At 41.7% G+C, this 21,511-nt stretch overlaps 1 protein-coding gene across 2 annotated transcripts in view; it reads right to left on the bottom strand.

Annotated features, from left to right (window-relative positions):
- Positions 1-18,029, bottom strand: part of GUCY1B1 (guanylate cyclase 1 soluble subunit beta 1) — a 63,327-nt gene extending 45,298 nt beyond the window's left edge. Inside the window, exons 1-2 of one of the 2 annotated variants that reach the window (XM_044930376.2) lie at positions 17,734-18,029; positions 17,031-17,104 (exon numbers count right to left, since the gene is read on the bottom strand). In XM_044930376.2, coding sequence (XP_044786311.1) covers positions 17,031-17,104; positions 17,734-17,736 — 77 coding nt within the window. In that variant the 5' untranslated portion in view covers positions 17,737-18,029. Of the gene's footprint in view, positions 1-17,030; positions 17,105-17,346; positions 17,476-17,733 lie in introns of those variants that run through there. The other variant, XM_025267961.3, reaches the window with a different exon arrangement.
- Between the last annotated feature and the right edge of the window lie 3,482 nt (positions 18,030-21,511).

Genomic DNA, 21,511 nt, shown 5'->3' with positions numbered 1-21,511 from the left:
TTCATCTGCTGATGGACATCTAGGTTGCTTCCATGTCCTGGCTATTATAAACAGTGCTGCGATGAACATTGGGGTACACGTGTCTCTTTCAGTTCTGGTTTCCTCAGTGTGTATGCCCAGCAGTGGGATTGCTGGATCATAAGGCAGTTCTATTTCCAGTTTTTTAAGGAATCTCCACACTCTTCTCCATAGTGGCTGTACTAGTTTCCATTCCCACCAACAGTGTAAGAGGATTCCCTTTTCTCCACACCCTCTCCAGCATTTATTGCTTGTAGACTTTTGGATAGCAGCCATTCTGACTGGCGTGAAATGGTACCTCATAGTGGTTTTGATTCACATTTCTCTGATAATGAGTGATGTTGAGCATCTTTTCATGTGTTTGTTAGCCATCTGTATGTCTTCTTTGGAGAGATGTCTATTTAGTTCTTTGGCCCATTTTTTGATTGGGTCATTTATTTTTCTGGAATTGAGCTGTAGGAGTTGCTTGTATATTTTTGAGATTAGTTGTTTGTCAGTTGCTTCATTTGCTATTATTTTCTCCCATTCTGAAGGCTGTCTTTTCACCTTGCTTATAGTTTCCTTTGTTGTGCAGAAGCTTTTAATTTTAATTAGGTTCCATTTGTTTATTTTTGCTTTTATTTTCAATATTCTGGGAGGTGGGTCATAGAGGATCCTGCTGTGATGTATGTCGGAGAGTGTTTTGCCTATGGTCTCCTCTAGGAGTTTTATAGTTCCTGGTCTTACATTTAGATCTTTAATCCATTTTGAGTTTATTTTTGTGTATGGTGTTAGAAAGTGTTCTAGTTTCATTCTTTTACAAGTGGTTGACCAGATTTCCCAGCACCACTTGTTAAAGAGATTGTCTTTCCTCCATTGTATATTCTTGCCTCCTTTGTCAAAGATAAGGTGTCCATATGTGCATGGATTTATCTCTGGGCTTTCTATTTTGTTCCACTGATCTATATTTCTGTCTCTGTGCCAGTACCATACTGTCTTGATGACTGTGGCTTTGTAGTAGAGCCTGAAGTCAGGCAGGTTGATTCCTCCAGTTCCATTCTTCTTTCTCAAGATCGCTTTGGCTATTCGAGGTTTTTTGTATTTCCATACAAATTGTGAAATTATTTGTTCTAGCTCTGTGAAGAATACCGTTGGTAGCTTCATAGGGATTGCACTGAATCTATAAATTGCTTTGGGTAGTATACTCATTTTCACTATATTGATTCTTCCAATCCACCATTACTATTCAACATAGTTTTGGAAGTTTGGCCACAGCAATCAGAGCAGAAAAAGAAATAAAAGGAATCCAAATTGGAAAAGAAGAAGTAAAACTCTCACTGTTTGCAGATGACATGATCCTCTACATAGAAAACCTTAAAGACTCCACCAGAAAATTACTAGAACTAATCAATGAATATAGTAAAGTTGCAGGATATAAAATCAACACACAGAAATCCCTTGCATTCCTATACACTAATAATGAGAAAATAGAAAGAGAAATTAAGGAAAAAATTCCATTCACCATTGCAACGAAAAGAGTAAAATACTTAGGAATATATCTACCTAAAGAAACTAAAGACCTATATATAGAAAACTATAAAACACTGGTGATAGGGTATTTAATAAAATATAAAAAATTTTAAATTAAATATATAATAAAGAACAAATTAACTCATGCTCTCACTATGCCCTACTCTTTTTCTTCCAACTGGAATAAATCAAACATAAATTTTTGTAATGCACTTAGATTTTCAGAAACAGTCATCAATTCATAACTGTTAAACAGAATACAAAATTCTGCATAAAGCAGAGAAATGGCCATTTCCCTAGAAATCCCCTAACCATGAGTCAATGCATCCCTCTTCTTTCTCTTGCCGTAATAAAATAAGCGCCCTTATCTTTTAAGCCTTACTTCCTGGAATAATCAACCCAACATGCTCCCTGGAGGGAGCCTAAGTATAAAGAGTAGTACATGAAAGGAAATAATCACCCTCTCAAAAATTTCACACTGAATTCCGATAAATTATTCAATAAACTTAGTATTCCTTATTTGCTTTCGTCTCAGAAATCTTTGGGTCACCCTTTTTCTTTTTTCCCCTGGGGGAGAAGTCTTGCCACAAATAACTGAATATCTATTATGCTCCATACACTCTTCAGAGCATGTTTAATGTATCAATGAATGAAACATAAAGATCCCTGCCCTCCTAGAGTTTACACTTTAGCTGGTGGAAACAAACAATAAGCATATGTTATTAAGGTCATAGTGTATAGTGAAGTCGCTCGGTCGTGTCCGACTCTTTGCAACCCCGTGGACTGTAGCCTACCAGGCTTCTCCATCCATGGGATTCTCCAGGCAAGAATACTGGAGTGGGTTACCATTTCCTTCTCCAGGGGATCTTCCCGACCCAGAGATCGAACCCGGGTCTCCCGCATTGGAGGCAGACGCTTTAACCTCTGAGCCACCAGGGAAGCATTAAGGTCATATATTATTACAATCTGTATAAATTATTATGTTTACATAATATATATGCAAATTTTATAATTTATTATGAGATCAGGATGAAGGGACAAGTGGGGATGTAGGAGGAGGGGCAGGATGCAAGGGTATGTAGTGACCATGCGAGGCATCCTGAAGTTATGTCCGAGCAGAGGCTCCAGGAGACCATTTACGTCTAGGATCTAATCTCTCTGGACCCAGGTCAATTCTTTCTGTAGCCCATTCTTCAAATTCTTCCCTTTTCAGAGTAAAAGCTAATTGAGGATATTACAAACATATCATTGATAATTGGTTTCCTCCATTAAACTGAGCAGGAGAATTTACAGTGCAAAAGAAGTAAATATCCAAAAAATTACTCTCCAGTAACTTGGCCACTGGAGCCAGTAGACATTTTGAGAGAATGTCTCAATTCTCAACACTGCTTTTCTTCTAACTTAAAGGTAAAGTTAGGCTTGTTCAGACCCTACGCTGCCAAACATTTTGGCCTCCAGAGAGCACAGATGTGGTAAGAACAATCCCTCAGATGTACCTGATCTCTGAGGGAAGAAAATGTGTTTTCACCAGCTACCCAGAATCACAGAGGGTGACCAACAAATGTAGGAAAAGTTGGGATGTGAGCTACTATTCAGATCACATGAACACGTCCAAAATCCAGGTAATATCACCTTATTCTCTGTCCTTCACTTTCTCATCCCACAACTTTCAAGTGTTTTTCTCATTAAAAGCCAAGGATCAATCAAATATACAGATACATCATTTCTAACAATATTTGATTTATTTTTTACACGTAGCATTCCTTTTGTGCTTAAATTACCCAAATTCGGCCATATACCTTGACCAAATTTTATAGACTCATTGTTTATTCAGAATATATTTTTGAGCACCAATTTTGTTTTATATGTTGATACATTTTAAAGCATACTATTTTTACATGTGAGGAAAACACAGGCTTCTCTGAGAAATATGATAGAAAATTTTCCTGAAAATGAAAGACTTTTTCTCCTCCAATGATTTTTAGGTGACAAAAAAGTACCATATCAAGCCATAGGCAAACTGGATTAAAATGTATTCAATACTGTTCATCTATCAAATGGCAATCAATGAAACTGCTATCATCAAATGATCTGGGTTTGTGTGATTACATACTGTTGTTTCCCATAATTATAAAAATCCCTTGGATAAACCCAAACAAATATAGGTTTCTACAATTCCCAGTGTGACTAACAGCAGGGTGTGTTATCTTTACCTGTATACTTAACAATTGTTTGGGGGTTAAGCATTAGCTCTTTCTGGCTGGCACATTATTTTATGAAAGAAATCTGCAGACAGTGATAAATATTTAGAGAGAGCTTTAAATTGGCCTAAGTGAGTCCAGATGAGGTAAAAGGGCATTTTCTTCGACCAAGTAAACCCAGATAGAAAGATGATGACCTGGTTTCATCTGCATCCCAGGTCACAGCCTTCCCTTGCACAGCAGGGGGAAGAAGGACCAGCCTCATCCCATGTCCCCAGAGGACGCGCAAGCTCACTCCTCATAGGCAGAACCGAGCAACAGCAGCACAACCCATCTAGGGAAAGGGCTCTTCACACACTCAATGCCCCAAACATCTAACTGGCAAGAGTCAGAAGGTGGGGAAGACAGAGCGGGGAGCAGGAGGAGGACAAGGAAACAGCGAGTGGAAGAAGGGGGGAGGGTCCACTCAGCATCCAAACCATTAAACCAAAGCTGTACGCAATCTGTCATTAGCTGACAGAATGCATGACTTCAGGCAGCCAAAACAAAGCAAGCTCCATCTCTCCAAAGAGCTTTAAAAATAAAGTCCTAACTTTCACCTGGAGACAAAAGAGGAAACAATTCTATTCTATACATTTGTGGCCATAAAAAGTATTTGAAAATTCAGCCTGTGCCCATGAAAAATTTTGCCAGTAGCAACTGATTTCCTACTTACTTTTGAGATGGCTATTTGCTGGAATTTAAATTGATCGTTTACTTACACAAATTACCTTTTCCCACAAGGGCATGTTTATTATGGTAGGATTTTTGTGGTTTTGGTTTTGTTTTTAATCACTAATGTCTAAACACAGGTGCCTAGATTAGAATATGCACTCAGTGAATGTGTGCATGTTTTAAAAGAAATGAATTAATTAAATATCCTCCACACATTTCCAAACTTCCAAAAATCAAACAATCAAACATTACTGGCAGAAGTCCAATTTATTCTCTTTACTATTTATCTTTTTTAAGTAGGTACAAAAGCTGTGAGAAATATCCAGGCAGCATTTCTCAGAACTCATACCTAAGGGATTTTCCTTGCCTAAGGGATGTGAATGGACAGAAACTGAATTCATATTCTGACGCTGAGTTCCTGCTATTATAAACCTTTCAGGTAAGTTGAGTATACTACAGAAACTGCTGGCTAGTAGGCAAAGAAGCTTCCTAGGGAGGTGTGAGAACAGGAATTCTAATACCGGAGAGGCTAAACACAGGCGTCTTGAATACAGGAGTCTCAAAGTCTGGTCTCAGGCAGAAAAATCAGCTCATATCAATCAACCCGACTCATGACAGCTCCCAGGGCTGCTGATCCTGTAAACACTGTTACCCCACCACAAGCTGTATTTAAAGACAGTATGCAGAGTCTTGACAATAAATCCCAGGATGGTCTGTCTAATTTACAGAGAGCTAAGGACATCCTCTGGAGAAGGAAATGGCAACCCACTCCAGTGTTCTTGCCTGGAGAATCCCAGGGACGGGGGAGCCTGGTGGGCTGCCGTCTATGGGGTCACACAGAGTCGGACACAACTGAAGTGACTTAGCAGCAGCAGCAAGGACATCCTCAAGGCTGGGTTGTGTCCCATCATTAAAATTAAAACCTCCCACCATTAAGCACAGATAATAACTACTTATGTCATTTACAAATTAAAAATCTACATTGCTTTTTTGGGAGCAGTTGTGAAGCATTAACGGCCCCTCGATTTTCAATAGCACGATCTGAAGATTCCCAGAAAGTCTGAGTCCCTAAAGTGAAGGTGAAAGAAAGTGAAAGTGAAGTCATTCAGTCGTGTCCGACTCTTTGTGACCCCATGGACTGTAGCCTATCAGGCTCCTCCGTCCATGGGATTTTCCAGGCAAGAGTGCTGGAGTGGATTGCCATTTCCTTCTTCAGGGGATCTTCCTGACCCAGGAATCGAACCCGAGTCTCCCGCATTGCAGGCAGATGTTTTTACCGTCTGAGCCACCAGGGAAGCCTGAGTCCCTAAAGAAGACACTAAGTTGGGAGGATTTGGAGGAGAGAGGCCTTATGCTCTGACCACTCACCAGATGGTGAAGGTCAGTCCTCCAAGGCCAGTGTCTTCATTCATCCAAGTCCTGTAAGTGATGACAGTCATCCTTTCACAGGCAACACAGGTTTAACCAAAGACCCACTCTGGATACATAACGGTATTTTTTTCTGACTATGTCCAGTGGTGGCACAAGACAATCTCATAAGAAAATTGTCCCAGTTCTGAAAACACAATCTCAAACATTTCAAAGGAGCCCTGTTCAGCAGCTTCATAAGACAAATGACTCCCTCAGCCATGTGTGTCCTTCATCCTGAACTCTGCTCACAAGCACCACAGCTCAGAGTGTTTCCAAAACCGCACAAGCTGCTCAAAAGTCCTGAGTCTCTGATATTCTTTGTAGATGTAGATGTTCTATTTCTGAGTAAGTGCTAAGTCACTTCAATCATGTCCGACTCTTTGTGACCCTATGGACTGTAGCCTGCCAGGCTCCTCTGTCCATGAGGATTCTCCAGGCAAAAATACTGGAGTGGGTTGCCATGCCCTCCTCCAGAAGATCTTCCCAACCCAGGGATCAAACCCAAGTCTCTTATGTCTCCTGCATAGGCAGGTTCTTTACCACTCGTGCCACCTGGGAAGCCCTATTTCTGAGTAAAACCACCTTTAAAAATGTAACAGCCACATGTACCTGCACAAGCACGTGAAAAGTATAGGAAAACAAAAACAAAGACGGTAGTAGTAACACACATGTATGCTGCCCATCCTCATGCTATGTTGTCTTTGGAAAAGAGAAACTTGTTGAGTCCTTTGTGTTTACGGGAAAGCATATAGTACTATCATTACAAGCCCACCTGTGCCCCAGTCTCTGCTCTGATGATTAAGACATGGGTGGCTTGAGGTAGGAGTTAGTCATGAAGCCTCAGTTCCCTCATTTCTAAAATAAGAATAAGAACAAATCTGTCCTCTAGGTGGGTGTGAGGATTATGTGAGTTAACAAGAACAAAGCCTAAAAAGGACCACGACTGCGGAACACATGGTGAGTGTTCTACGTACATGAGCTGTTAGAGTCAATACTGCAGGTCCTGGGGAGCATCCTCATCTGGTTTCAAAATTTACTTTCAGCATCATAGACATCTACCTACAGTCTGAAAGTGAAAGTGAAAGTCGTTCAGTCGTGTCTGACTCTTTGCGACCCCATGGACTATAGTCCATGGAATTCTAGGCCAGAATACTGGAGTGGGTAACCTTTCCCTTCTCCAAGGGATCTTCCCAACCCAGGGATTGAACCCAGCTGAGCCACCAGGGAAGCCCATCTACAGTCTAGACAGGGCCTTTAAACAGCACCACACAGGCCTGCCTTTGAGACACTTGCTAAAGGAGTCAGTCTTGTCCTGAATCCAACCCAGTGTCTTGAGGGTTTATGCAATTGGTAATCCAAAAGCAGTGTTCTTAATCCTTTTATTATATCCATGTGTGAACTCTGACCCTTCCAAACAGAGATGTTATAATTTACTGCTATATCTTCTGCCATTGCTTATATAAGAAGTGCCCATTTCAACAGAGCTTATATTTTATTAAATAGAAGCTGAAGATGTCACCATTCTGACATAATAAATCCTTGTTACAGGAAAGAAATATGTGTGATACATACAGACGTGCTCTATTCTCTGAAAATCTGAAAGATAATTAATGCACATATATTATACACACACACACACATAGAGGCCTTCTGCTAGCTATAGATGCTACAGCTTAGTGAGATAAGACAGAGAGCAATCAAATAACAGTACAAATAAGTAATTATAAACTTGTGCATGTACTATGAAGGAAAAGTACAGTTCTGGAGGTGAAGGAAGCCGTACCTTAAGTAAGATTTGTAGAGGTGGCGCTAGTGGTACAAGAATCTGCCTGCAATGTGGGAGACCCGGGTTCAATCCCTGGGTTGGGAAAGTCTCCTGGAGTAGAAAATGGCAACCGACTCCTGGAAAATCCCATGGACAGAGAAGTCTGGCAAGCTACGGTCCATGGGGTGGCAAAAGAGTCGGACACGACTGAGCACACACACAGACACATAGAACAGACATGTGGACGTGGGTTGGGGGTGATGGACAAATTGAAGCAGTAGGATTGACATATCTCCACCAATATATGTAAACCACAGCCAGTGCGAAGCTGCTGTATAACACAGGGAGCCCAGCCTGGCACTCTGACGAGATGGCAGGGGTCAGGGGGGGAAGGAGGCTCAAGAGGGAGGGGATGTATGTATACATATGGCTGATTCACTTCATTGTACAGCAGAAACCAACACAACATTGTAAGACAGCTATACCTCAATTTTAAAGATAAAAATGTAAAAAATAAAAAAGTAAGATTTTTTTCTCACCTCCTTAAAGCTGGGAAATATTTTCATTTGGGGGCAGGAGTGGGGAGCACGGAGTGAGACCCTTCCAAGCACAGGTGGATGGGAAAGGTCAGCCTGGTTGAGGAACTTGAAAACTGGCTTGAAAACTTGCCCACGAGGTTAGGGTGCTGAGAGCAAGTAGGGCTTGAGGGCTGATCATTCCCATGTTTGGCTGATTTGAAGACTGACCACAAAGAATCTCAACAGAGGAACAAGGTAGCATTTCATGACTCAACAATAAATGGCAACAGATCAGACTCTCCAGCACAACCAAATGCACAGTAACAAAAAGGAACAATAAACGTGTCAGAATATTTCCCTTTCCAGGTTATAAAGGACAACATGAGGGATCCTTGTGGTGATGGAAATGTTCTGTATCTTGACTGTGGTTGTGGATATGTGAACGTGTGCATGTGATAAAATCAAACAGATACACATAAAGGGTTTTAAGTAAAACTGAAAAATACGAATAAGATGGATGTATTAATGTCATTATACTACAGTTTGAAACATACTAGGGGAAAGAAGGCCAAGGTTCATGGCTTCTGACCATCAATTCTTAGTACTGTATTTGAATCCATAATTATCTCAGTAATTTCAAAGACATTAACTTTGAATTAATTTCAACTTTGAATTAATTTCATTAATAAACTTTCAATGAAAAAATCTGTAGAGTCTCTCAAGAAATACTGATCCATTTCCTTTTAAAATGCGTGTCAGATCACCTCTTCCTTGTTGTGTCTTATATTTCTCTGAAACACCTTTTAAAACCAGTATACAAATAAACAGTTCTCTATCTTGGATTAGTTTCACTGTTCCTACTACTTTGCTATTATAAGGGACTGTGTTCAATATTGTTATGATCAAATCCTTCTATATACCTTAAATTACTCTTTAAGCTACAGTCCTATAAGAAAAATTTCTGTATCACAATAAAATTTCTTACATATAAAAAAAAAGTTCCCCTTTTTCATATAGTAGATACCTCTAATCTCAGTATCAATATAGAAAAAGCCACTCCACTTGGCCAGACATAAACAGAGACACTGTTTCCCCTGTTTTCTACTGAATGAACAAAGAAACAAAGCAACGATGGAAAAGCCCCCCGGCCCTATGTCCTGGCAGTCATCAGCCTCTGAGTGGGGCCGGTTCTAGAGTTTTCCTTAAGTGTGCTTTCCTGGTGATGTCTGCACAGTATCAACTATGACCATCACTTCCCAACATACTGACAAGAAACATCTGCAAGACCTTCTCACTCTGGAGAGCAGCAAGGGAAGGAAGGACATTGTTTGTGGGGACCAGGACCAAGGTCAGTCAATGTTCATCCATGCAGGTCTGGGAATGAGAGGGGAATACAGATCCTTAGGCCACTCCTCAGCCGCTCATGTTAATGGACAAAGCTCCTCCTCTGACACGTAATTAAGTAATATGCATCTATGATTTTTTTTCAATTTCGCAAAGATGACAGAGGTAAGGAAAATAAAAACCCAATTGTTTGGCTGGGGGATACTTCAGACCATCAAAGAAAGGCCCTGAGATAAGGACCTCGGGTTCCCTAGGGGGTCAGGAGAAGGGGTCTGCCCTAAGCACCCAGTTCCACAGGCATAGGTGGCTTCCAATGGAGGCATTGGGCCTCCCTCCACCTTCCAGGTTGACCAGCAGGTCTTTCTAAAGAAAAAGGTCCTGATTGTAACAATTATCTAGTTCACCTATTTTTTAAATCAATGTATTCATTTATTTGTACTGAGGAAGTTTCTGGGGATGAAATGAATATGGCTTCATGTTTGTATGTCACTTCATTAGCTCCTGTTTTGGTATTGTGCCTGTGGCTCAACAGTAAAGAATCTGCCTTCAAAGCAGGATACCCAGGTTCGATCCCTGGGTTGAGAAGATCCCCTGGAGAAGGAAATGGCAACCCACTCCAGTATTCTTGTCTGGAGAATTCCATGGACAGAGGAGACTGGTGGACTACAGTCCATGGGGTCACAAAGAGTCAGATACGACTGAGCAACTAACACTTTTCACACTTTGTATCTTAAAAGGAGAAGCAGATCTGCCATCAGAAGAGCAGAGCCTGGTCTGAGTCTACAGCTTTCTGACGTCATTCCTTAGACAGTCATTCCACCTCCTGAGACTCAACTTTATCATTAAACAAAGAGCACTGAGCTCACTTATTTATGTAGAAAGTAAAACAAGACAAACTCAGAGAAACAGTGTAGAGTGGTCAGTAGGGTTGGAAGTGGGGAAACAGGGAGGTGTTGCTCCAAGAGTACAGACAACCAGTTACAAGATGAATAGGTCTGGGGATCAGTGCACAGCTTGGTGATTACAGCTAACACTGTATCCCAGACTTAAACGCTGCTAAGAGAGTAGGTTTTAAACCTTCTCACCACAAAAAACAGTCACTATGCCACAGGATGGAAGTTTCAGTGAATATTATGGTGGGAATCGTTCTGCAATTTAAAAATGTGTCTAAACCATACATAAAACACCTTAAACTTACAGAATGTTATGTGCCAATTATATCTCAATAAAGTTTGAAAAAAATGAGCTAGAAAGGCCTTTCTTACTTCAAATGGGTATTGTGGCACTCATGTGAAATTAGTGAAGAAAGGACTTCGGAAATTTTAAACAGCTTTTATAATAAAAAGGACTTAATATTTTAAAACCCACTTGAGCAAGAATACAGGAAGGTGTAAACATTTAATTATATTGCCATGGGAATATGAAAATCTGATTAAAACAAGGCAAAATATGGTACTTGACTTGGTTTTGTTTTGATAAAATGAATATTAAGAGCATACGAGGACGTCCTTGGCAGTCCAGTGTTTAAGACTCCACACCCCCAATGCAGAGGGCACAGGTTCAATTCCTGGTAGGGAAACTAAGATCCTGCATGCTGCATGGTACAGCCTAAAACACAAAACAAAATCAAAAAAACAGCATATAGAAACAACCTAAGTGTCCATCAACAGATGAATAGATAAAGAAGATGCAATATATATATACAATGGGATATTACTAGCCATAAAAATGAATAAAATTCTGCCATTTGCAATAACATGAATGAACTGGAGGGTATGATGCTCAGTGAAATGTCAGACAAAGAAAGTCAAATACTGTGTGTTATGACTTACACATGGGATCCAAAATATTAAAAACTAATGAATTAAAAAAAAAGAAAAAGAACATACACTGCATCTTCAAATAACAGATAGAGACTGGGAGGTGGAAGAATATAAGTAGGATTGATTCCAAAGTAAAGCTTCAGCAGAAAAACATCATGAGATTAAGTCTTCCCATAATGTGCAGAATGGAGAGAAGTGGGACCAGTCAGAGGCAGAAAACTCGATGGGGGCCATCATGGTAAGAAATGAAAGTGCTCAGAGCTGGGAAGGAGAAGATGAGCATTTCAGAGCACCTCAAATCCAAAGGGCAGGTACCAGCTGCATGAGATGGAGAAAGGGAAAGAGAAAGTGAAATGACAAGAAGTCACTACCTGTCCTAGAGCAATGAGTGTACACTTAAACAGCTATAGTATGCGGAATCAATCAATTATTGTCATGTAAGGGTGCTTCTTATCTTTCAGGGGACCTGGAAAGGGAAAACCTGAAAACTCTGGTTCTAGAGTAATACAAGTAACAGCTACCATTTACTAAGCACTTATTCATCAAGAACTGTGTTAAGCACTTTGCAGACATCATTCAATATAAAACCCCATGAAGTAGTTATTATCCGTTTCCTTATAGAGTTTAGTCTTGGGAAGTTTATGCAACTGGGAAAGTCACATATAACTAGTCTACAGCCAAGCATCTGCTTACATGAACCATAATGATTAATTTGTGATTAGCAAATTCACCACGGAGCATTATTTTCAAAACTGGAAGATCAGAATATACTGCCCAACAGCCAAATGTTTCCACATTTGAGTTACAGGCAAAAAAAATCAAGATATAGTAAGATTAGAAACAGTCTGATATCTCTAGACTGTATTTGAAAGCAAGGATTATATCATACACATTTTGGGGGAAGCTTTCCAAATCAACATGGGTTTCCTTTGTGAAAAAAAGAAGATGAAAAAGAAAGATAGAGCACAGGAAACTATACTCAGTATTTTATAATAACTTGTAAGAAAAAAAGTATCTGAAAATGAATATATGCTGCTAAGTCGCTTCAGTCGTGTCCGACTCTGTGTGACCCCATAGACGGCAGCCCACCAAGCTTCCCCATCCCTGGGATTCTCCAGGCAAGAACACTGGAGTGGGTTGCCATTTCCTTCTCCAATGCATGAAAGTGAAAAGTGAAAGTGAAGTCGCTCAGTCCTGTCTGACTCTTAGCGATCCCATGGACTGTAGCCTACCAGGCTCCTCTGTCCATGGATTTTCCAGGCAAGAGTACTGGAGTGGGGTGCCATCGCCTTCTCCGAAAATGAATATATACATACACACATATATTTATGTATAAATGAATTACTGTGCTATACACCTGAAATCAACATGAGACTGTAAATCAACTATACTTCAATTTAAAAATGCTAAAAAAGAAAAGAAAAACCAAAATAAACAAAAACTAATACATAAAACATGGAAGTCCTGCCACTCTTTGTTCTCAATTGCTATTTGGAGGTGATTCTATTCAGCCTTTTTTTTTTAATTATTTTTTATTGGAATATAAATGATCTTGTTTGCAAAGCAGAAACAGACAGATGTAGAAAACAAATGCATGAATACCAAGGAGGAAAAGGAGGGTGGAAATAATTGGGAGATTGGGATTGACATATATACACTATTGATAGTATGCATAAAATAGATAACTAATGAAAACCTACTGTACAGCACAGGGAACTCTACTCAGCGCTCTGTGGTGACCTAAATGGAAAGGAAATCCAAAAAGAGGGGATATATGTATATGTATAGTTAATTCACTTTGCTGTACAGTAGAAACTAACATATCATAAACTTTCTATTCTCATTACTCAAACATTTCATTATGCTCCTTAAAAATAAGCTTAACTAGAGAATGAAAGAAGACTTGAGTCAATGAATGAAAAAAGTATGCTGTCCTGTATAGGTAAATCATATAAAAACATACCAAATACGTATGCATTCTTTACACAGGGGTGTCATCTTCCTGGCAGTCTTCTAGAGGAACTCACTCCAATACTTATCAACTAACAGAGCCATTAGTTCATTTCCAAACCTCATACCAAGATTCTGAACCCAGTAGTTTGAATCAATGTTAGTCTAGCCAGGGCCAATGGCAGGGTGACAGAAATGGTTATTAAATTACATATTTAGGTGCTTTTCTAATATATACATATATATTAGATATATACACACATATATACACACATATATCCTGGTTTCATGTTTTCCTCAAACAATGATTGATATTTCTCATCACTTAGGAAGCATGGCTTCCAGAAAGGGCCATCTCAAAACTGAAAGCAAACGAACAAAACAGGATCTGAGGGAGATTCAGAAGTCTCTTTGGCTTTTTTACATGCAGTTATGATCTAGATCAGAGGGCAAATGACAATCTGTGAGTCAAGTCCCACCCACTGCCAGATTTTGCCACTTTGGGATCTAAGAATGGCTTTTACATTTTTTAATGGTTACATTTTAAAGATGATACACATAATATCTTCAAAATTGACTCTTGATCTGCAACACCTATAATATTTACTATCTAGCCCTTTAAGAGAAAGTTTGCTGACCCTCAGTCTTGACAATCTTTCTTTTTCTTTAACAGTGGAATTTAAAATTCTTGTGAAATGGTTATACTGTTGGTAAGAGTATAAGTGGATAGGGAGTTTACAATGAAGTATTTCTGGCTCTTACCATTTAGGATTTTCTGTCTGGAATCTGTTACTTTGGATTTTACTTGTCATTAAATGTTTGGTACCCTTTCTGAAGAAGGATGGATGGCCATTTCCTCCTAAACCAAAAGAGTATGATATGAAATTTTATAAACATCAATTTAGATAGCTTTTCACAGTGCAAAAAGGAAGCTAGAGGAGTTTGGTATTTACTGAGATGAAAAAAAAAATGTTTTTCATATATTCAGTTTTCATAAAAAGGTACAACTGAAAGCATCTTGGACCCATGACTACATACATCCTCCCTGGAGTAGGTGGTGAGGTCAGAGGAGAACTCAGAATCTCCCAGGGAGCATTTCAAAGTTAAACCCTGCCAAAGTCTCCCATCCTGGCCCAGGCAGTGAGGATCTCTGAGGCTCTAAGCAAATACTCTTCCAGGGATCCCTCAGGGGTCCCAACAGTGAACTGTTCTAAGGCCCTCCATGCAGAAAACTCAGCAAGGTTCTCTCTTCCAGATACTAAATTGTATCCAAGACAAAATGGACCCTAACAGGAGGGATGCTGAAACCAAAAAAAGAAGTCAAACTTAATACCTGAACTGCAAACACTAGTAAAACTAGTAGCATTTCTCTTGCAGGGGCACATAATCCTTGAAAAAGATTCATATGATTTGCTCCATTTTACCAGAAAAAAAAATATTTCATCTGATTTAAATTATTAGCACTTAAACAGATGAAGAATACTGTTTGATGCCACTTAAAAATAAATTCATGAGTTAGAAGATATTGATGTTTAACTAAAATTAATACATTTGTAAAAAGAATGCAACAACATTCTTAGTGTGATTTGGCAGAGTTAAGGTTTCACATCAAGGGAATTTGTAAATCGTTAGATATTTCTGACCACCTCTGTGGAAAACATGGCCAGTATAAATAAAGCACTTGATAATTTTCATTTCTAAGTTTCCTACACTTTTCTCTATGAAGTACAATTTTTCATTTCTGTATTGGACTTCATCAAAATCTATAATGAGGAAGACACATGTTCTAAATCCAATTATGCATAAGACTGTTTAACCACAAGAGCTATCCTGTGCTCTGAAAATTCTGAATATATTCATTGTCATCACACATCCACTAGGAAATTTGGGAATTTCTATCTTATGGATGAGAAATTACCACATGGTTGGTATACGTGATACCTTCATAAATTCACAAAGAAAATGACTTTAAAATAGTCTTATACATAGGTTACATTGTGAAAAATCTTTCTCTTGATCCCTGCCTCTCTGTAACTATCTGCCAAGCAAAGTAAAAATTATGAAGGTATTAATAAGGTAGAGAGTTCAAGTCCCAAACTAAGCTTTAGTGCCTAGATTCTTATTTGATTGACCCCCCATAATCACAAAGCCCCTACTTCTCTTTATAGCATGCAGATGTACTCCGTGGTAACATAAACGGCTCAGGGAACACGAAATAATGTTCAAGGATACTGACCCAAGGGAAGGAAAAGTTGCAGTCTACTGCTATATATTTAATTCTGGTAATTTCCATAGAAACAGATCTGTGTAAGAAATCACTGTCGTGGAACTTCATAATACAGCCTGTTAGAATTCACCGTCACTAATATATTTAGGAAAAAAACAGCATGAAAGCCATCACCTACTTGATACAACAAAATGAAATCAGTGAGCACAGGAAAAGACAGTAAATAATAACAGTGTGTTCTCTGTCCACCCGGGTACCACTCAGTCAGCAGCCCAGTCGTAATTTCCATAGAAACAGATCTGTGTAAGAAATCACTGTCGTGGAACTTCATAATACAGCCTGTTAGAATTCACCGTCACTAATATATTTAGGAAAAAACAGCATAAAAGCCATCACCTACTTGATACAACAAAATGAAATCAGTGAGCACAGGAAAAGACAGTAAATAATAAGTGTGTTCTCTGTCCACCCGGGTACCACTCAGTCAGCAGCCCAGTCGTAATTTCCATAGAAACAGATCTGTGTAAGAAATCAGTGTCGTGGAACTTCATAATACAGCCTGTTAGAATTCACCGTCACTAATATATTTAGGAAAAAACAGCATAAAAGCCATCACCTACTTGATACAACAAAATGAAATCAGTGAGCACAGGAAAAGACAGTAAATAATAACAGTGTGTTCTCTGTCCACCCGGGTACCACTTTGCTGCTGCTAAGTCGCTTCAGTCGTGTCCGACTCTGTGCGACCGCATAGACAGCAGCCCACCAGGCTCCCCCGTCCCTGGGATTCTCCACTCTCTGTTCCTCTAATTGAACATGACAGCTACAGTGTTGTCCCAAAATGCAAGTCCACATAATGGTGGCTTTTGATGTGGCTGCTTGGTTGTGGTCAACCGTACAAGTGAAAGGCAAATTCTACCACAGTGAGAGAGAGAAAAAGATCTCTGTTGGACTGAAATGCTCAAGGTGTTCAGAGAGCTGGTGACCGTCACTGCAGCAGGTTGAAACCCCCAGTGGCTGCGGTATTTCCGTTCACATCTCAAGCACTGGGCTCACAGCTCCAGACGAAAACTAGGATACCTTCCTGCCTCACCACAGTAATAGAAACCAAAAATAAACGGGGCGGGGAATTCACTTTATTTCAGACGAATAAACGAGGTCGATTCACAGTTGCTCGATAGACAGTCTCAAAAGTGAGTTTCAGCAGACGGAAAAGGCTTCCCTATTTATCGTACAAGTCTGCAAACTGTGTGAACGACCAGCGAGCCGTCTTCATTCGTTCCTGCGGAGGCCTCTGCGGTCCCCGGGGCCCCTGCGCGTGGGAGCCTCCCGGGCTCGGAGCCTGGGAGCCGCCAGGGCGCGGGCAGCGCGTTCCCACGCTCGGCCGGGTTGAGAGGCCGCGGTGACCCTGGGGATCCTTCCCCCAGGGCCGCCCCGCCCCACCCAGCCACCCCTGGCCAGGCTCGGGAGCGTGGGAGCGCGGCTGCGCTGAGGATGCGCGCCTCGGGCAGGAAGTGGGGGCGCGGCGGGGCGCGGGGACCCTACACTTACTTGATGTCTTCCCACACCTCAGGGCCGTAGTTGCGGATCACCAGCAGCTCCAGCGCGTGATTCACGAATCCATACTGCGGGACAGGAAGACCCGAGAGTCAGGGACCGGCTGCGGTGGGAAGGGGATTGGGGGCCAGGCCGCCGCAGCTGCCGCCACGGCGCCGGGGAACCTAGTACCCTGCCCCCTTCTTCCGCTCTATTTGGGGTCCGGGTGCTAAGGACGGGTAGTACAGAGGCGCAACCTCCGCCCCATTCAGGGGCAGCTCGTCTCCGTCACTGTCCGCCCCATTCCCAGGCCACCCCCTCCCACGCTCACCTGTCCCCGCGCCAAGGCAGGTTGCGCCCCAGGAGAGCTCGGCGGAGGGGGCGCGAGCCCGACGCTTCTCCGGCCGCAGAGCCCAGACCCACACACGCGGGCCGGCCCTGGCCGGGCGCCCCAGCGCCTCGGCAGCTCGTCCCCTTCCCGAGCTCTGGAAGGCGCGCGCCGTGCGGACACCCGGGAAGCCAGGCATCAACCGCCCCTGCAGCTAACCCCCGACGTTCCCGTCTACCCGCTCTGGATGCAGGCGAAACGCAAGGCCGCCCCGCTGCCAGCGCTGCGCTCCCGGGGCCCCCAGCGCGCTTCCTCGGCGCTCGGCCGGTTCCCTCAGGCAGCCAGGCCCCGCTGGCTGGAGGCGCGGTCCAAGCGGCCGAGACCACTCACCATGGTGTCAGCGCCAGCTCGGCCGAGGGACCCAGGCGGTGGCGGCGACCCCGCACCCAGCCCGCGCCCCCGGCCCGGCGCGCCTTGATGGCCACCTCCCTGCAGCTACCGCGAGCGGAGCCGAGGGGCTGCCACCGCCTCCCGGCTCCTGCCCAATCGGCGGCCGCGGAGGGAATTCGGATGCTCCGGTGCCGCCGCGCTCCCGCGCCTGCCCGCCCCCGCCCCCGCCTCCGTGACGAGGATTGAGGCCGCAGCAGTGACGGTGGAGAGGCCGCAGCCGGGCTCGGGCACCGATTCTGGGGCGGGGAGAACGCAGCTGCTGTGGTCTCACCAAATGTATTGTTACGCAAAAATATACCCTCGGGGAAGCACCTACTAAGGAGGGGTGTGTGCGTGTGTGTGTCGTTTGCAATGTGTGTGTGTGTCGTTTGCAACGTGTGTGTGTGTGGTTTGCAACGTGTGTGTGTGCGTATGTCGTTTGCAACGCACAAGCCTTAAAAGGAATACGCCCTCGTGGTCGGCATCCTCCTCCTGTTTATCATCTTGCTGCAGATGAACATTTCCTTTGTGGCTTGTTCCCTCAACAGTTTATGGCAAGCTGAAAGCTAATAATACTCCCCTTAGCACATTTCACTTTTCGTCAATGAGACGAGCTGAGTGAGCCAACTAAAAATTTCAGTACTATTGTTTGGGTGAGCGCCTGTCTAAATCAGCTCTGCCGCTCACTCAACTGCCTGCCAGGTCCAGGGGCTCCATCCTGATGGAACACCTGACCCCACTCCACAGCGGGGAGCCGCGACTCGGAGAGTGCGAAGTTGGCCAGTCATAATTTGGCCTCTGTTGCTGTTTCTCAGAGGGAACTGCTGAACTGGAAAAGGCGCAGTACCGAAGGAACAGACTTTTAATTATATAGCTCGTCGTCTCCTTTCTTCCGGGTACTTGGGTTAGTTAGTGCCCTGAGCCCCACTGCAGGAAAAAGATGAGCCAGCAGGAACTGTCTGCTGATGAGAACTCTGTGCATGGACACGGTTGACTGGGGTTAGGTCAAGAGTGGGGAAGAAAAGTCAAGCCTTGCTTCCAGTCACCAGTGTCAGTGGAGCCAAGAAGCCAGGATGAGATTCTGTGATGAGAAAAGAGAAAAATGTCACAGCAATAAAAGTTGTACTCGTTTCTGTTACCAGAGGCCTACGTTGAAACATAATTGATACAGAAATACTAAACAGCAAACAAGATGAAGAATAACCTGTAAAATACTCATTTCTATTACTAATGATGGAATTTTTATAAATCAGAGGCTTTCATACATATAAGCTTTCATACTTATATAATTATTAAAATGTTGAACCGTTTTTTAATATTAACTTAATTTTTAACCATTAAAATAGACCATTACTCCATACAATCATGAAAAAGCTAGATACATAATGACACAGAAAGATGCACTGCTGAATAAACAAGTGACACATGTATGTGATCACCTTCAATTTTTGTATATAACATCTTTGTATAGAGTAAGGTGCAATTTGTATAAGAGCACACATATTGATATAAAGGTAACTTCCTGGGAAAATGCATAGAAAAGCTTTGCAATCAATATCTATCATCTGTTACTAGAACCAGTGGTTGAAGGAAAAAAGATTTTAACTTTTGACCTTCTGTACCTTTTTATTTTTTCTATGCAGATATAATACTTTTTTAAAATTTTTATTGGAGTATAGTTGATTTACAGTGTTGTGTTAGTTTCAGGTGTACAGCAAAGTGAATCTGTTATACATATATCCACTCTTTTTTAAGATTCTTTTCCTAAACAGGCCATTGCATAATACTGAATAGACTTCCCTGTGCTATACAGTAGATCCTTAACAGTTGTCTATTTTATATGTAGTAGTGTATATATGGAGAAGGCAATGGCAGCCCACTCCAGTACTCTTGCCTGGAAGATCCCATGGATGGAGGAGCCTGGTGGGCTGCAGTTTATGGGGTTGCGAGGAGTCTGACACGACTGAGCGACTTCACTTTCAGTTTTCACTTTCACACATTGGAGAAGGAAATGGCAACCCACTCCAGTACTCTTGCCTGGAAAATCCCACGAACAGGGGAGCCTGGTGGGCTGCCATCTATGGGGTCGCACAGAGTCGGACACGACTGAAACGACTTAGCAGCAGCAGCAGCATATATATGTCAATCCCAATCTTCCAATATATCCCTCCCTGATCCCTTATCCCCTGTTAGCTATAAGTTTATTTTCTATATCTGTAACTCTATTTCTGTCTCATGAAAGTGAAAGAGAAAGTGAAGTCGCTCAGTCGTGTCCGACTCTTTGTGACCCCGTGGACTGTAGCCCACCAGGCTCCTCCGTCCACGGGATTCTCCAAGCAAGAATACTGGAGTGGGTTGCCATTTCCTTCTCCAGGGGATCTTCCCAAGGCAGGGATCAAACCCAGGTCTCCAGTATTGCAGGCAGACGCTTTAACCGCTGAGCTAGGTAAATTCATTTGTTTTCCTTTTTTTAAGATTCCACATATAAGCTATATCATATGATATTTGTCTGTCTGTTTGAGTTACATCACTCACTATGACAATCTCTGGTTCCATTCATGCTGCTGCAAATGGCATTCTTTCATTCTTTTTTAATGACTGAATAATATTACATTGTGGGCTTCCCAGGTGGCCCTAGTGGTAAAGAACCTGCTTGCCAAAGCAGAAGACAAAAGAGATGCAAGTTTTATTCCTGGATTGAGAGAATCCCCTAGGGATAATCCCCTAGAGCATTCCAGTATTCATGCCTGGAGAATCCCTTGGACAGAGGAGCCTGGTAGGCTACGGTCCATAGGGTCACAAAGAGTCAGACATGACTGAAGCAACTTAACACACATACGTGCACACAGTACTCCATTATATATATATATATATATATAATATTATATATTATATATATTACTAGAGAAATACATTTTATATATATATATATATATATCACATCTTCTTTATCCATTCCTTTGTTGATGGACATTTAGGTTGCTTCCATGTCCTGACTATTATAAACAGTGCTGCAGTGAATATTGGAGTGCATTTGTCTTTTCGAATTATGGAGAAAAAAGGTCTCTTCAATAAGTGATGCTGGGAAAACTGGATAGCCACATGTAAAAAAATGAAATTAGGACACTCCCTAACACCATACACAAAAATAAAGTCTAAATGGATTAAAAATCTAAATGTAAGGTTCTTAGAGAAAAATATAGGCAGAACAATCTTTGACATAAATTGCAGCAAGATTCTCTTTGACTCACCTCCTAGTGTAATGAAAATAAAAACAAAATAACCAGATGAGACCTAATTAAGCTTAAAAGCTTTTGTACAGCAAAGGAAATCATAAGCAAAATGAAGACAACCCTCAGAATGAGAGAAAATATTTGCAAACAAAGCAACTGACAAGGAATTAATCTCCAAATATACAAACAGCTCATTCAGCTCAATATCCAAAAAACAAACAGCCCCATCAAAAAACGGGCAGAATATCTAAATACGCATAAGAAGATGTATAGATGGCCAAAAAGCACATGAAAATTGCTCAACATCACTAATTACTAGAGAAATGCAAATCAAAACTACAATGAGGTCCACTTCACGTGGTCAGAATGGCCATTCTCAAAGTATGCAGATGTAATATTTTTGTAACTTGTTCAAAAGACTTTGTTATCTCTCAACCTGTCTTTTTCTGAACAGAAGTTGTGTCTCAGTCCAGAGCGTGCTGCAGTGCAGTGGCCTATACCTTAGA

The sequence above is a fragment of the Bubalus bubalis genome, chromosome 17, assembly GCF_019923935.1.
Source record: "Bubalus bubalis isolate 160015118507 breed Murrah chromosome 17, NDDB_SH_1, whole genome shotgun sequence".
Classification (NCBI taxonomy): domain Eukaryota; kingdom Metazoa; phylum Chordata; class Mammalia; order Artiodactyla; family Bovidae; genus Bubalus; species Bubalus bubalis.
This window is presented reverse-complemented; position numbering and strand designations above follow the sequence as displayed.